This window comes from Mandrillus leucophaeus, unplaced genomic scaffold (genome assembly GCF_000951045.1).
Source record: "Mandrillus leucophaeus isolate KB7577 unplaced genomic scaffold, Mleu.le_1.0 Scaffold323, whole genome shotgun sequence".
Lineage (NCBI taxonomy): Eukaryota > Metazoa > Chordata > Mammalia > Primates > Cercopithecidae > Mandrillus > Mandrillus leucophaeus.
In genome coordinates this window covers 1,135,925-1,152,159 of record NW_012103399.1, presented here as the reverse complement: position 1 = coordinate 1,152,159, position 16,235 = coordinate 1,135,925, and the positions used below count along the sequence as shown (strand labels likewise).

Below are 16,235 nucleotides of genomic sequence, written 5' to 3'. Positions count from 1 at the left end.
GCTGCATAGTATTCCATGGCGCACACATATTTCAGAATCATATGTTCATACCAGTACCCCCAATTCCAGTGAACATACAGGTTTTTTTTTCTTGTCTTCTCCTATCTTAGATTTGTATGTTTCTACTTGTACTCTGAGAGCCCTGACTCCTAACAACATCTGCTTACTGATTTGCCCAATCCTATAATGCATGTAAAAGCTTCAGAATTGCTTTACTTACAGTTGTTTATTGCTTAAAAAAACGAACAGTTCAGGATGTTTTTGCAATTTTCCCTCCCCCATGCCCATCCCAATGCTTTACTTATCCCCAAATTGAGGATATATAGCTGAGCACACTAAGTCCTCACTTAACATCATGGATAGGTTCTCGGAAACTGTGACCTTAAGGGAAATGATGTAGAAAGAAATCAATTTTACCATAGGTGAGTTGATACCAACAGGAGTTAACTTCCTGTGGCATATTTCTGGTCACAGAAACATCATCTAACTTGTAAATAAAGGCCCAAAACACTTCTAGCATTAAACATTGAAATAAATGTGAGCTGTACATACACTTAAAGATTTATGGGTCGGGCGTGGTGGCTCACACTTGTAATCCCAGCACTTTGGGAGGCCAAGGCGGGTGGATCACGAGGTCAGGAGATCAAGACCATCCTGGCTAACGTGGTGAAACCCCGTCTCTACTAAAAATACAAAAAATTAGCTGGGCGTGATGGCACATGCCTGTAGTCCCAGCTGCTCGGGAGGGTGAGGCAGGAGAGTGGCGTGAACCTGGGAGGAGCTTGCAGTGAGCCGAGATCATGCCACTGCACTCCAGCCTGGGTGACAGAGCAAGACTCCATCTCAAAAAAAAAAAAAGAAAAAAAAAGATTTATGAAAACATGTAAGATAATTACTTACCCAATTTTTGGTGAGTTAAGAAGTGAACAGCAGTCATGGTGGTGGTGGGTTAAATCAAGGAATAAATGTTTGCAAAGTGAAAATTGTAAGGAGCACCTCCTGCCTGCACGAAGTTCAAAAACAATCACAAATCTGTTAGGCTTGCTGAATGCTTTCATACCACATCATGTATTGTCATGTATTTGTATTATTGTCTGCTTTATGAATTGTTATTTGACAAGCATTTGTATTCATTTGTTTTCCAACTCGTGTATTTCCAGTTCAGGGTCTTGTATGGCCAGAGCCTGGGTACCTCAGGATGCCAGGTGGGAGCCAACTCTGGACAGGGCACCATCCTGTTACAGGGCACACTCACACGCCCCACACTCACTCAGACTGCATCCGTGTAGACACGCCAGGGGAACCTAAGGTGTACATCTCTGGGATGAGGGAGAAAACCAGAATACGTGGCAAAAACCCATGCAGACATGGCAAGAACATGCAGATTCCACATAGACAGTGGCCGGGGCTGGAAATCGGTTTTTTTCTTTCTATTCTCATCCATGTTATAATGCAACAATGTTTAATGAAATGATGTTATTCAAAGATCTGCTGTATTGTGTTCATAAGCTACTTGGATTAGTCTTAGCATCCTTCCTTTCCCCATTGAGAGTGGATTTGGCATTCACTTAAAATAAATTTCGATTTAGGCCAGGCATGGTGGCTCCCAGCCCTTTGGGAGGCTGACTTGGGCGGATCATTTGAAGTCAGGAGTTTGAGACCAGCCTGGCCAACATGGTGAAACCCCATCTCTGCTAAAAATACAAAAATGAGGCCAGGCGTGCTGGCTTACACCTGTAATCCCAGCACTTTGGGAGGCCAAGGCGGGCAGATCATTTGAGGTCAGGAGTTTGAGACCAACCTGACCAACATGGTAGAACCCTGTCTCTACTAAAAATACAAAAAAATTAGCCAGGCATGGTGATGTGCACCTGTAGTCCTGGTATTCGGGAGGCTGAGGCTGGAGAACCCCTTTAGCCCGGGAGGCAGAGGTTGCAGTGAGCCAAGATCATGCCACTGCACTCCGGCCTAGGCGATGGAGTGAGACTGTCTCTCAAAGATAAATATTTTAAATAAAAATTTAAAAATGAGCCAGGCATGGTGGCGCGAAATATTTTAAATAAAAATTTAAAAATGAGCCAGGCATGGTGGCGCGCACCTGTAATCCTAGCTACTCGGGAGGCTGAGGCAGGAGAATTGCTTGAACTTGGGAGACAGAGGTTGTAGTGAGCTGAGATCATACCACTGCACTCCAGCCGGGGCAACAGAGTGAGACTCTGTCTCAAAATAATAATAATAATAATAATAATAATAAAAAGATTTGGATTCTTTTTTAAAACTTCCAGTTTAGGGTTCTTCCTTCTCATTCTCATTCATTTAATTAATTTTCCTTTTTAAAATGCATGGAATATTAGCAAACTCAAAACTATGCAAAAAGTTATATTCAAAGAAGTATCTTTCCTCCGTTCCATATCCCTTTCATTTCATTCCTGCCATCTGTTATAGATAACCAACTTGATTGGGTAACTGAAGTATCCTTCCTGTGTTTCTTTCTGTAAAACTAAGCAGATTTGTGTATGTTTTCCTCTCTTCCTTTCTTACACACAGGATAGCATATGTGTTCCTTCCCCTTAGCAGTATCTCCGGAAATGACTCCATATCAGTTCTCATATCTTCTTCATTCCTTTTCGCAGCTGCACTGTGTGTATGTACCACGGTTGATTCCATCGGTTTGTTATGCCTGGGCATTTAGGTAGTTTCCATTATTTTGCAATTACAAATAGTACTGCAGTGAATATCCTTGTGCGTGTGCATGTTCCTACTGCCAGAGGTGTGTCTTGCACATAAATACCTACAAGTGGGCTGCTAGGTTGTAGAGCATAATAGTGAGTTGAACTTTCCTTTTAAGCTGTATTTAAGTGAAAAACAAGTAAGAGTTCAAATAAAATGAAAAATAGTACAGGTAACACAGAGACGTGACAGAGATCATAAAAGCAAGCAAGTAACTGAAGTTTGAGCAAAACGGGCTGAACTATTGCTTCAGTCCCTTCAAACTCCAAATAGGATCATAACTGAGGTTCAGTCAGAGACCCCTGGGAATCCAGCCTCAGTGCCTGAGTCCCGGCCTTGGGGACCATTGGTGGAAATCTGTATCCACATAGCCCACTGAGCTGCTTTCCTTGGTGGCAGCAGTGTGGCACCTGCACCCTGGGAGGGAGGCTGGCCAGTGACAGCAGGGACAACTGGAGTTGGGGCCCAGAGTGGCACAGAACCATGCCGACATTCAGATGTAGCACTATGAGGGGGTTCCCTGTGGCCCTGATCATCAGGAGAGGTCAGGTCCTCTTTGATATCCTCTTCTAAAGATGATACTCACTTTACAGCAGTGAGAATCTGGGGAGCCCTTTCCCCCAGAAACCTGCTACCGACTATTCCCATGCCCACATAGCACTTTGCATAGAGCTTCAGGGAGCTGGCAGACCTATAAGGGTTGTTTCAGTACCTATAAGGGTTGTTTGGATAAAACTATCAAAAAGAAGGGCAAGAAACCTTTCCTTGACATTTGAAGATCTGATCTGCATTCATCTAGAAAATTAAGTAGAGTCACTCACTCTACAGCTGTGCTAGCTGGATGAGGACTGTGAGGTGCAGCTGTGGGCACAGGTGTCACAGCCAGGGTTTGGAAATCCCATTTTGTGTGGAGAGGCCCATGTGGGCCTGGTTCTGCACCCAGACGTGACATGGAGGTTGGGGGTGAGGAAGGGGGAGCGGTCCTGGCTTCGCTGCTGCATTTCCAGCTGTGTTAAGAGTCACTGTACTTCTGGGTTTCTGTGCACTCGTATTCAATATCTGGGGTTGGACCAACCGGTGGTTTTCAGGCAGTTTTGTGTGAAGCCATAGAATTCCAGAAAGGGGCCTCTGTGGAGTGCACCAGGGAGCCCATGGCAGTCAGAGGCATTTGGTGCCCACCACCCTTTCCTGGAGCAGCTCTGCGCTCATCTGCTGACTGTGGTGGGATGCCCTGGAAAATTGCCCTTCACATTAGTATTCAGCTGCTTAAAAAAAAAGTTGGATGAGCTTGGTGCTGAATTGTCTTCACCCGCTTCTCTGCTCCAGAATTCTTCTGGTGTCCAATGAGATTAAGCCAGAAAGGGTACAACCATGTCATGAAGCTTGGCCTCCAGGTCAGGGCACTGGGGCTTGGCCCTGTAACCTTAGGAAGTACCTGGAGCTGAGTTCCCACTGTGTCAGCCAAGCACAGCAGAGCTGAGCCTGGGGAAGGAGAACTTGCAGCTGTAGGGGAGGTGGGCCTATGCCACGTCCTCTGCCTCAAAGGGCAGAGGCCAGAGGCTGGGAGACGAGGAGGAGGCTGGCCTCACAGGCTTGCTTGGGAGTCTTCAGATGTCTGATGACAAGTCTTGTTAGTAAACACAAGCAAACATACCTATGACATTTAAGCATACATCTCCCAAATATGTGTAAACATTTATGTATTATAAATGATACATGATTGTGCTAGTATTATGGACAGCATGAAACAAAACAGATTTTAAAAGATGAGAAGCATTAAAAGACCTATTGCCTAGGGAATCATCTTGCATGCCCACTGAGGTCCATACCCACTTTGGAGACGACCAGGGTAGTTGGAGGGCACTAAGCGCCTGAAGGAGGCTGGTGGAGGTGAAAATGGGAGAAAGGGAAGAGTAATGTTTCCCACACAGCACTCTGCACCATATTCCAGCTCTTTTTTTTTCTTTTCTTTTTTTTTTTTTTTTTTGAAACAGTCTCACTCTGTCACCCAGGCTGGAGTGCAGTGGCCCAATCTTGGTTCACTGCAGCTCCCACCTGGGTTCAAGCGATTCTCATGCCTCAACCTCCCGAGTAGTTGAGATTACAGGCACCCGCCACCACACCTGGCTAATTTTTGTGACAGGTTTTTACCATGTTGGCTAGGCTGATCTCGAACTCCTGACCTCAAGGGATCCTCCTGCCTCAGCCTCCCAAAATGCTAGGATTACAGGCATGAGCCTCCATGCCCGCCCACATTCCAGCTCTTAGCCATCTCTGTGTACTATTTGCTCTGCTCTTTACTGGATAGCTTTCTTTGAATTGACTCACTTGGTTTTTTCCCAAAATTTAGCCTTATTCTTAGCACTAATATCCACAGAAGGCTTTCTGTGCAGCTAGAATTTTCTTCTAATGCACATAAGTATAAAACTATGCAAACAAAGCATTTGTCCACACACCACTTAGAAAGCACTGTTGGCTCCCACCTGTGTGATGGGGGCTGCCCTGTGGGAGACTCTAATCTTTGGCATCTGACTTCAGATCAGATGGGAGGGAAGGGGGATGGTGAGAGTGAACCTCACATAGGGCCAGGGCCCATGTGGATATGGTGGGGGGGTTGCTTCTCCATGCCAAGGGGTGCCTGCAGGTGCAGTCATGCCTAACAGTCTGGGGAGAGTCTCATGGGGCATGAGATATCTCCCCACGAGAACACTTTGTGCCCACGTTGATCGCAGACTTTTTTGGGGAGTGGCCCACCCCCCCTCAGATCTCAGCCACTATGAATCTTTGCCACCCGGGCCTGCTGCCAAAACTTCTCGTGTTGGGCTAGACCAGTCATTCATTTATCACTTCAAGAGATATATATTGTGTGCCTACTCTGTGCCAGACACTGGATTAGACAGTGGAGAACAAGACACATAAGACAGCTACAAAACCCCTGTTCTAGTGGAGGAAGGCAGACAGTAAGGAAGCAAAACAATGGAGAATGTAAGAGCCAAGTTGCAATAAATGCTATTAATATAAAGTAAAATCAAGATAAGGGGGAGGAAGGACAAATCTCCTTTACAGAAGAATGCCAAATAATTTATGGAGATATGTAAAGACGTTTCGGAGCCTAATGCCCCATTCTCTAAGTGTGGCCTATGTTTACTGACTTCCTTCCACAGAGTATGGTATGGAAGGAGGAGGAAAAGTGGCTTCACAGTGGCGAAAGCTGATGAACATTAGCTTGGTCAAGTATTGGAGATTAACATCAATAGCCATAAGTCATACTGATAGTATGTGCCCTGATAGGATGTGATGAGAAGGGTACTTCCCCTCTGTGGTCCTCCTCGTCAAAACCTGTAGCCCCAATAGCAGAAAGACATCGGACAAACCCCGACTGAGGGACTCTTGAGAATGCCTGACCAGTAATCCTCAAAATGTCCAGGTCATCACAAGCAGGGACAGTCTGAGAAACGTCACATCCAGAGGAACCTAAGAATGAGAACTCAATGTAAAAGGGATCCTGGAACAGAAAAAAAGACATTGGGAAAAACTAATGAAATCTGCCTTAAGTGTGGAGTTGAGTTTAGTTAATAGTAATTTTTTAAGAGGTATATATATTAAAAAAAAAAAAAAAAAAAAGCAGGCGAAGTCCGGTCTGATGGCTCACGCCTGTAATCCCAACACTTTGGGAGGCCAAGGTGGGAGGATCATTGGAGCTCAGAAGTTTGAGACCAGCCTGGGCAACACAGTAAGTCCCCATCTCTACAAAAATTAAAAAATTAGCCAGGTGTGGTGGAACTTACCTGTGTTCCTAGCTACTCGGGAGCCCAGGTGGTCAAGGCTACAGTGAGCCATAATCACACCACTGCACTCAAGCCTGGGTGACTGAGCAAGACCCTGTCTCAAAAAAAAAACTGGTGAAGAGGGCATCCAGGAAGATGTCTCCAAGGAGGTGACATGTGAGCTGAGCCTTGAATGATGTACCCCAGTCACACCTGGCTAGGAGAGACCTGGGGTGAGAGCCTTCCAGGCAGAGGAAACTACTGTGTAAAGGTCCTTGGATAGAAACAAGCTTGGGCCAGGCGTGGTAGCTCACTCCTATAATCCCAGCACTCTGGGAGGCTGAGGCAGGTGGATCACGAGGTCAGGACATGGAGACCATCCTGGCTAACATGGTAAAACCCTGTTTGTACTAAAAATACAAAAGATTAGCCGGGCATGGTGGCAGGCGCCTATAGTCTGCTACTCAGGAGGCTGAGGCAGGAGAATGGTGTGAACCCAGGAGGCGGAGCTTGCAGTAAGCAGAGATGGCACCACTGCACTCTAGCCTGGGTGACAGAGTGAGACTCCGTCTCAACAACAAAAAAAAGAAACAAGTTTGGGATGTTCAAGAGATAGTGAGAAGCCCAGCACAGCTGGAGCAGCGTGAGCCAGCCAGGCAGGGATGGCCGGGAGGTAAGGTCAGAGGTGGACCGGGGCCGGGCCATGTGTTTGGATTTCATCTTGGGAGTGATGGGTAGGCATTGGGAGTTTTGAACAGAGGAGCGATGCAAGCTAATTCCTTAAAATTGCTTGGGTTTGTGTGGAGAATAAATTAGGGTGGCAGAAGAGGTGTCCGAGGTCCCTGCATGAGCCAGGGGGGAGGGAGACCGTGGCAGAGGCTGTGTCTGAGCCCAAGGTATGTGTTCACATCCCTCTACAAACAGAAGTGCAGGTTCACATTTTGTCACCTCTTTTTCCCCCCGTATGTCTCCCGAAGGTGGGGAAAAAGATGTGAACTCTGAGTTCTGAGGGCTGACTGAAAGTCTACGCCACACAGCCAAGAACTCTGTGATGGGGACACCATACAGCCCAACCCTCGTCCATCTTTAATTCAAGATATTGTCTTTGGTGGTTCATAACTTTTTCTGAAAAATAAAAATGCACACCATGCTTAAGTTGATTGCTACAGGTTACCTTTGTTTAATGGGGAGAAAAATAAAATGAGGTTCCTAATCTCTCTTTACCTTCCGGAAGTTGTAAGTGGAAAAGGAAAACAAAAGGCTTCAGTCACATCAGAGCTTTCTATTAAAAATGTAAGCAGCTTTAGGCCGGGCATGGTGGCTCACGCCTGTAATCCCCACACTTTGGGAGGCCGAGGTAGGTGGATCACCTGAGGTCAGGAGTTCGAGAGCAGCCTAGCCAACATGACAAAACCCTGTCTCTACTAAAAATACAAAAATTAGCCAGGCGTGGTGGCGGGCGCCTGTAATCCCAGCTACTCAGGAGGCTGAGGCAGGAGAATCACCTGAACCCGGGAGGTGGAGGTAGCAGTGAGCCAAGATCGCGCCACTGCACTCCAGCCTGGGTGACAAGAGCGAGACTCTGTCTCAAAAAAAAAAAAAAAGAAAATGTAAGGTGCTTTAGAGTATTGTCAGTGAGGTTGATTATGTTTACCAACCACATATCGTCTCGTCTCTGCTGCCTCAAATCCTTTGGGAAGGAAATGTGATATCAATAAAGTAAAAAAGGCCATTTAAAATTCTTGAAATAGAATAAATGATTGCAATTTGTGTTTTGTTATCAAAAACAGGAACACGTTTCTTGATGTTCCTGTGATGAATGGAAAGACAGGCTCCGGCCCGTGTCTTATTTCCACCCCAGTGTGTCACTGATGTTCAGGTCACTGCTGTCGGACATGTACTTGACATGTTAGGAGTCACTTATGCATATTTATTCTCCAACATGAGCATGTGTATAAATCTAGGGCTGCAAAGCTGTCTGGGCTCATCCCAATCTCCATTTTGGCTTCCAGAGATCGAGATGGTGATCATGGAGCGTAGCAAGCTCTCAGAGCTGGCCGCCAGCACCTCGGTGCAGGAGCAGAACACCACGGATGAGGAGAAGAGCGCCGCCGCCACCTGCTCTGAGAGTGCGCAGTGGAGCAGGTAGCTGCCCAAGAGGCCGATGCTGAGTGCTCTCTCAGGGAAGAGGAGAGGGCTCAGTGGGGAGGTCGAGCCCTGGGGCCAGAGCCTCTTCTGTCCCTCAGCCCGACCATGCTGCCTCCCTTTCTTTCCCTGCTTCTCCAGCTCTGGCCACCCAGAGGCATGGGGACAGAGCCATCACTCAATACTGTAATGCTCACTCCCTTACGAAGAGATTCGCCAGGATAGCACAACTCTCCCTGCCTTGCTCCTGGCACTTTGGAGCTGGGCTCCGTCTAAAGGGCATGGGTTGCTTCACATTGGCTGCCCCTGGAAATGCTCTGCTGTTCCGAGGAAGGATCCCCTCAGTAGCTGGGGTTAGATCTTCTTGCCTGGTTCATTCCGTCCCCGGTACACACATACACATACCCCATCTACAGGACCTGCCCTCTTGACTCGGCCCGCGTGAGTTAGTGCTGCGATCCACCTTTGACTTTTTGCCTGATTATTCATTTCAGTGATGGCCATCTGTAGCTACATCTTCTTAAACCTGGGTGACCCCACATTTCCTGAAACCTTGCCATAGCATGAGCCCCTCTACAATGGGATTGGAGGGAAGGCTACTCCCAGCGTATGTGGGAGCTGGTAGCAGGGCTTCTTCATTTCAGAGTTATTTCCTTATCTTACAGCCCCACTGCACAGACCCCTGCAACAGCCTCCTGATTAGCACTACCTCCTGATTAGCACTACCCTCCTGTTCATAAATGCACCGCACCAGGATTTCTCTGTCAGCCTGTGAGACATTCACTTCCTCAGCCTCTAGAGAGGGCTGGTGGAAATACACTTCCCACCCCCGGCATCCTCTTTAGTAATCCAATTTCAAGTGAAGATGTGAAGTCCACTAATTTTTTCCCTCCATATCTTATTTGTCTCTTTGCTTGGCAAGTGTTTCAATGACTTAACAGATGGGATTAATTTTTATCAGATGTGCAAGGGAGCCATTTTTAGTTTTTGCTAAATAAAAAAACAGTGGAGTACAAAAACCTTTTAGATTTTGCTTCAGAGCAAAAAATGTAACTCCCAAAGCTATGAAAATTAAGGAAGTCATTCTAAACACAGAAGGTTGGGGATGACCTTGGCACAGCATTCTTTAGACTGTAAATAATTAGAAGAGCCCCAAATAACCAGTAGTGGGGTGGTGCTTAGGCAAAGGAAGAGGTATCTGCTTAATAGAAGATCAGGCCAGGCATGGTGGCTCACACCTGTAATCCCAGCACTTTGGGAGGCCAAGGCGGGAGGATCACTTGAGCCCAGGAGTTTGTGACTAGCCTAGGCAACATAGTGAGACCCCATCTTTACAAAACAATGAAAAAGTTAGCCGGGCATGGTGGCAGGTGCCTGTAGTCCTGGCTGCTTGAGAGGTGAGGTGGGAGATTGCTTGAGCCAGAGAGGTCAAGGCTGCAATGCACTATGATTGCACCACTGCACTCCAGCCTGGGCAACAGAATGAGACTTTGTCTAAAAGAATGTAAGCTGCTGCTTTTAGGTGAATACTGTCATGATGTGTTCAGTTCCTTAGGATCTGATAAATGGAAACAGAGGACATACTTTTCATAGTATGGTAATACTGTAGCTTTGCTAATAGAAGAAAAACACCCATGTATTCCTCCCGCCACCAAAAAAAGGGCAAAAAAAAAAAAAAAAAACAGATCAAAATGTTATGTTTGAATATTGGGGTTGATGACTTCTGTTTTTCTGAATTCTGGTGGAGAGAAGGGTTTTCTTAGAGTTGATTGAGATTGTTTCCTAACTTTGGGCATCTTGAAGCACATGGCTTCTAATGGAAGCTGATTCAGTTGCCTTGAGTTAGGCCGCGTGCAGGCCTGAGAACTTCCGGGCCAGATCTCTGCTAGACTGTGAGACTGAATGCCGACGTAGAGACTGGCCCAGGTGGAGAGCTGCTTTCTCCTTTGTTAAGGTATCGAGATGCAGCTTGTAAGAAACTGCCACTGCCCTCTGTCCCCCCACTTCCTGGCAGGGAGGCAGGGGTGGGAGGGAAGGTGGCCGTTTGTTCTCTGGGCTATGAATTGGATCTTGGCATTGGTCTACTTGCCTCAAGAAACAGCATGGTAAAAAACAGGCTGTTCTTATATTCCCCGTATATTATTGGCTCTATCTGCATTTGGGGTTAAATATAGGCCTAAGAAACTTAAGTCTTTCAAAACATTGTTTCTTTTCTTAAAAAAAAAAACAAAACAACTTTAAAATTATGAAGTATGCAAAATCTTAAAAAGTGTAAAGAAGGGGAAAAAAGGTGTTCATCATGTGAGCATTCAGAGTCAGTGGGACTACCATTTTGGTTATTTCTCACCAGTTTTTTTTTTTTTTTCCCCGATGTGAACTTTCTGGGAATTTCACCCTCCCTTCTCCCAGAAGCTTGGACCGTATCATGTCTATAATTTTGTATTCCTCCTTTTTTTCCATCTAATCTCAATCCCCAAGCAACCTTTTCACCTTAGTCTACCCTGTGTAAACAAAACGCTTAATGGCTTTATGATACTTCATCTCATAAAAGATGGTACCCACCCAGCTATTGGCATTTGGTTATTCATATTATTCCCAAATGAAAATATGATCCAAATTTCATGCAGCCGATTTACAAGAAAATGTTATCCTACTCCTAAGTTTGGAAGTGTTACTGCTGGAGGCTTTCAAAACCCAAATCTACAAATGGCAAAACTATGAACACATCTGAAAGGCGGTGCCCCATCTCGGGCTGTGGAGAAATGGGAATGGAACATAAATGTCCCCTTTAAGATTTTTTTTGTTTTTGTTTTTGTGTGTCACGTGTGTGTTTGAAATGTTATGACAAGTACATTTTTTCTTTTTTTGCATTTTTCAATGAAATATTTTGTATCAGATATACATGTATAGAGTCAAACATTCAAAACTATGTCAAATGTTATGTAGTGAACGCTCCCTGTTTCTCCACAGTCCCCTTTCATTCCCCATAGGCATCCAGTGTTCACTGGAGCTTGGGTGTCTTTCCAAAAATTAAATGTGCCCTTGGTCATTCATGAAGGTGCTCTGTTCTCTTGACCTCAACGTGGCATTCAGAGGGGGTAGCCACAGACAGTCAGAGGATCAGAGCCTCTGGCCTGTGGGCCAGACCTGTGCATATTCTATTCTCCTGGTGTTGAAGAGTCTTTTTTCTGTGAGGCCCTTCACCTGGAAAGGCAGCATTTGGGATGTGCCATTTCCGATATTTGCAGCCTCTATACAGATCTCACCCGCAAAGCATCAGAGGTGAGAGACCTCGCTATCGATTCTTCACAGTCAGAGAAAGTTGGCTTAAGAAATTGCTGGGTCAGGACACTGCCAAAGTGAAATTATGAAGTAGTGCCCTTGGTATATTACAAATAGAAATCAAATAGCAGCTCCCATGCATTGGCACCGTCCACAGCGTCTGGCCCTGTGCTAAATGCTTTTCAGTCTTCATTGTGCTTGAATCCTCACAATAATCCTGCGAGGTTGGAATCCACGCCATACAGATGGGGAAATAGAGAGGTTTTATTTAACTTGCCCAAGGGTTTGCTGAATAAAAAGCTAAAAAGAGGCAGAACCCGAATTTGAACCCAGGCAGTCTGGCACCAGGGCTCATGTTCTTGAACTTGTTTGGATTGTTGTTTGTGCCTTGTTTGATATCATCACACTGTCCTGTTTTCTTCATTGTCTTCTGACACACATCACTTTGCAGTGATGTTTGTCTATTCTGTCTCTACCAGCTGACATGGGAGCTGTGCTGTGGGGAGTTTGTATAATTGATTCCCTGTGTCTGAAATACCTGGTGAGTGATTGTTGTGTGACTAAGCAAGCAGTCTGTTCCTTGGTCAGGTTCCCCTCTGGATAGCAGCTTTCCTGGGCAGAGCCTGTCTCTCATTTGTCTGTGTTCTCAGTGCCTGGTGCTGGACCAGGCACACAGTTGTGGCCTGGTCAAAGGCAGCTAGTCAAAGAGCTGTGTCAAAGGCAGCTAGCACCCCATGTGCAGGTTAGAGAGCGGAGGTGTTCACCCATGTGCATCACAAGGCTCATATATGCCCCTCCTCTTTTCCAGACCCTTCCTGGATATGGTGTACCATGCCCTGGACAGCCCGGACGACGATTACCATGCTCTGTTCGTGCTCTGCCTCCTCTATGCCATGTCTCATAATAAAGGTAAGACCTTTGCCTTGCCTGACTTCCTCACTGGGCCCTGCATATGCATAGCATCCTTCCCCTCTGCTGCATGGAGGACAAAGAAAGGTGCTTTCTGTACAGAATTTCCTTTCTGGTTTTGGTGGTCCTTTTTGGTTTTGACTCCCACTCCTCTTTAGCTTCATTAGAATTTCTCAGGTGTTTTTCTGCCAACTGAAGCCACAGGAATTGGTTACTCAGGCAATATGGGGGAAGGTGACTTGACTGCCTAACCCAGGATGACTATATTCACCCTGTGGTTTTCTTTTGACCCCTTGATTTACAACTGACTTAGCATCCGACCTCTTTCCTAACATCAGAACTGAAATCAGTCAAATTGTAATCTTGGTTTTGCTATATATAACACTTGGTGTTCTTATTCTGGGTTCAGAGCTGAAATAGACCCTGGGTGGACTTTGTGGAAGCATAGGTTTCCTTTCTGAAGAAAGGTGTGGTTCTCTGGCTTCCCCTATTGAGGCTGCTTGGCCAAGATCCAACTCCCATGGGGTTGACAGGTTTTGTTAGGATTCATTCATTCACTGCCTTGCTGCCGACTCCTGGGAATAGTCACTGTTGTTTGCCCACCTGGCTTGACATGGGCATGTTCTGAAACCTCCACATCAGAATCTCTTCAAAGAAGAATTCAGGAATATTCCTTCTAACACCTGCCAAGAGCTGGGCTTGGAATACAAAAAAATCAAGTGATGTTTTAGTAGGTTTTTTATAAGCTTATTGGGGAGTAGATAGAGTTGGGTTTTACTAAGATAGCCTATAGCTAGAGGCGTTAAAACATACATGATATAACCAAGTTTGTGCGTTCTTAAATCATTAATCATGATAAATAAGTCGATTGGTGGCAGAAGAGTATATAGTGAAAAAAGTCTCCCACCTTTGACCCCAGCTGTCCTCTACAAAGGCAGTTCCTGCTACTGGTTTCTCTTGTGTGTTTTTAAAGATAGCCAAACAAACCCAAGTAGGAGTATATATGGTTTTATTTATATGACTGCCCACTTAGCTGTAAATGGAGATATCAATATTGTGCTTTCTACCTTGCTCTGCTCACATCATCATGTTTCAGCACATGGGTTCACGTCCATAAAGAGCTGCCATTCTTTTTTATCAATGTGTGAGCAAATCATAGCAAATCATAGATATTAAGGATTTTTGCGTCTGTGTTCATGACTGATACTGGTCTGTAGTCTTCTTGTAATTCTCTTGTCTGGTTTTACTATCAGGGTTATGTTCACCTTATAGAATGAATTGAGAAATATTCTCTCCTCTTTGATTTTCTGGAGGAATTTTTGTAGTATTATTTCTTCCCTAAATATTCCTTAAACCAGTGAAGCCATCTGAATATGGAGTTGTCTTTGATGGAAAGTTTTTAACCACTCAATTTCTTCAGTAGGTGTAGGGCTTTTCAAGGTTATGTATTTCTTCTTGAGTGAGCTTTGGTAACCTGTGTCTTTGAAGGAATTTGTCATTTCATCTGAACTGTCAAATGTATTGGCATAAACTTTATGATATTCCTTTATTATCTTTTTAATGTCTATAGGATCTGTAGTGATGGTCCCTCTCTGATTCATGGTATTGATAATTTAGGTCTTCATTTTTTTTCCTAATCATTTTGGCTAGAGGATTATTAATTTTATTGCCACCCTCTATTGTTCTCCTGTTTTCGATTTTACTGATTTATGTTCTTATGGGTTTTTTTTACCTTCTGCTTCCAATTTAATTTACTTTTTGTTTTATAACTTCTTATAAAGAAGCTTTAATCATTGATTTTAATCATTGATGGAAGCTTTGATCATTGATTTTTTTAAGCAAATCAGGTTATTTTTTTAAACTAACATACCATAAAATTAACTCATTTTTGTATTTAATTCTGTGAATTTTGGGATATGTATGGATATGTGTGAACACCACATAATCAGGAGATAGTACAGTTTCATTATCAGAAAAATATCCCTCAGGCTATTCCCTTTCCAGTCATTGATTTTTAAACCTTTCTTCTCTATGACTTTAATGCTGTAAATTTCCCTGTAAGCACTGCTTTACCTGCATCCAGTAAATTTTAACATATGAGGTTCATTCAGCTTAAAATATTATACAGTTTCCCTTTTGATTTCTTGTGTTTTGTCATGTCTGTAATTTCTAGCTGTGTTTCTTTTACTGATTTTTCTCCTGCTTTTGGATTCCTTCCCCCATTTTCTGCATGCCTGGCCATTTTTGATTGGTTAACAGTTACTGTGATTTTTACACAGCTGGATGCTGGATTCTTCCTGTAAATATTTTTGGGCTGATGGTTCAGTTAATTGGAGTTGGTCTGATCCTTTTTTGAGGCTTTCTTTTAAGCTCTGTGAGAGCTAGTCCATACAGCCTTTAGCTTAGGACTAACTTCGCCCTACTACTGAAGGCATTACCCTTCTGAGACTCTACCGTGTCCCATGGTGAGGTAGTCTGTCCACACTGGCCAGTCCTGTGTGAGCTCCAGGAATTGTTCCACAGGCTTCATTCTGGCAGGTCTTTCCCTTTCTTCATGTGCACACACAGACCAGAACACTCAGGCTCTAAAGGAAACCTCTGCAGGTGTCTGAGCTCTCTCTCTGCAGCTCTCTCTTTGTTTCTCTTGTCCATGAATTTTAACCCCTTGATCTCTCTGAACTCCAGACTCTGCCTTCTCTGAGAGAATCACAGTCTTTGTCTGGATTTTCTGTCCCTGTGCTGAGGCCTGGATACTCTCACTGGAGAGCAAGCTGGAGCAATCACTGGGCCACCGCCTTCGTGCTTCTCTCTCTAAGGGATCTCTCTCCTATGCTGCCTGTCCATCCAGAGTCTGATAACCATTGTTTTGTATATATTGTCTTGCTTTCTAAGTTGCCTGAGTCAGAAGAATAAATTCAGTCCATCTTGGCCAGAAGCATAGCACCTTTAAAGAAAAAGTTTGATTGAAGTCTAATTGATGTCCAATAAACTGCACATATTTAAGGTGCACAATTTGATGTGTTGACATATGTAAATACCCATGAAATCATCACCATGATCAAGACGGTGTATAATCCAGCATCCCAAACATTTCCTCATGCCCCCCATTGCTTCCCACACCCCTCTCCCCAAGTAACACCAATCTGCTTCCTGTCGTTCTAGATTAGTTTGCGCTTTGTAAAATTTTGTATAAACAGAGTCGTGCAACATGTACTCCTCTTCATGTGGCTTCTTTCAATCCACATAATTATTTTGAGATCCATCATGATGTTGTGTGTATCTCTAGTTCATTTCTTCTTGCTGAGTAACATTCCACTGTATATTCACAGTTTATTCATTCATCTGTTAATGGAAATTTGGGTTATTTCCAGTTTTGGACTATTACAAACAAAGCTGCTGTGA

General features: G+C 44.5%; 1 protein-coding gene across 2 annotated transcripts in view; it reads left to right on the top strand.

Annotated features, from left to right (window-relative positions):
* Positions 1-16,235, top strand: part of CLEC16A (C-type lectin domain family 16, member A) — a 249,531-nt gene that overhangs the window by 72,712 nt on the left and 160,584 nt on the right. For both annotated transcript variants that reach the window (XM_011988119.1, XM_011988120.1), the window contains exons 11-12: positions 8,510-8,642; positions 12,733-12,833. In XM_011988119.1, coding sequence (XP_011843509.1) covers positions 8,510-8,642; positions 12,733-12,833 — 234 coding nt within the window. The remainder of the gene's footprint in view (positions 1-8,509; positions 8,643-12,732; positions 12,834-16,235) is intronic.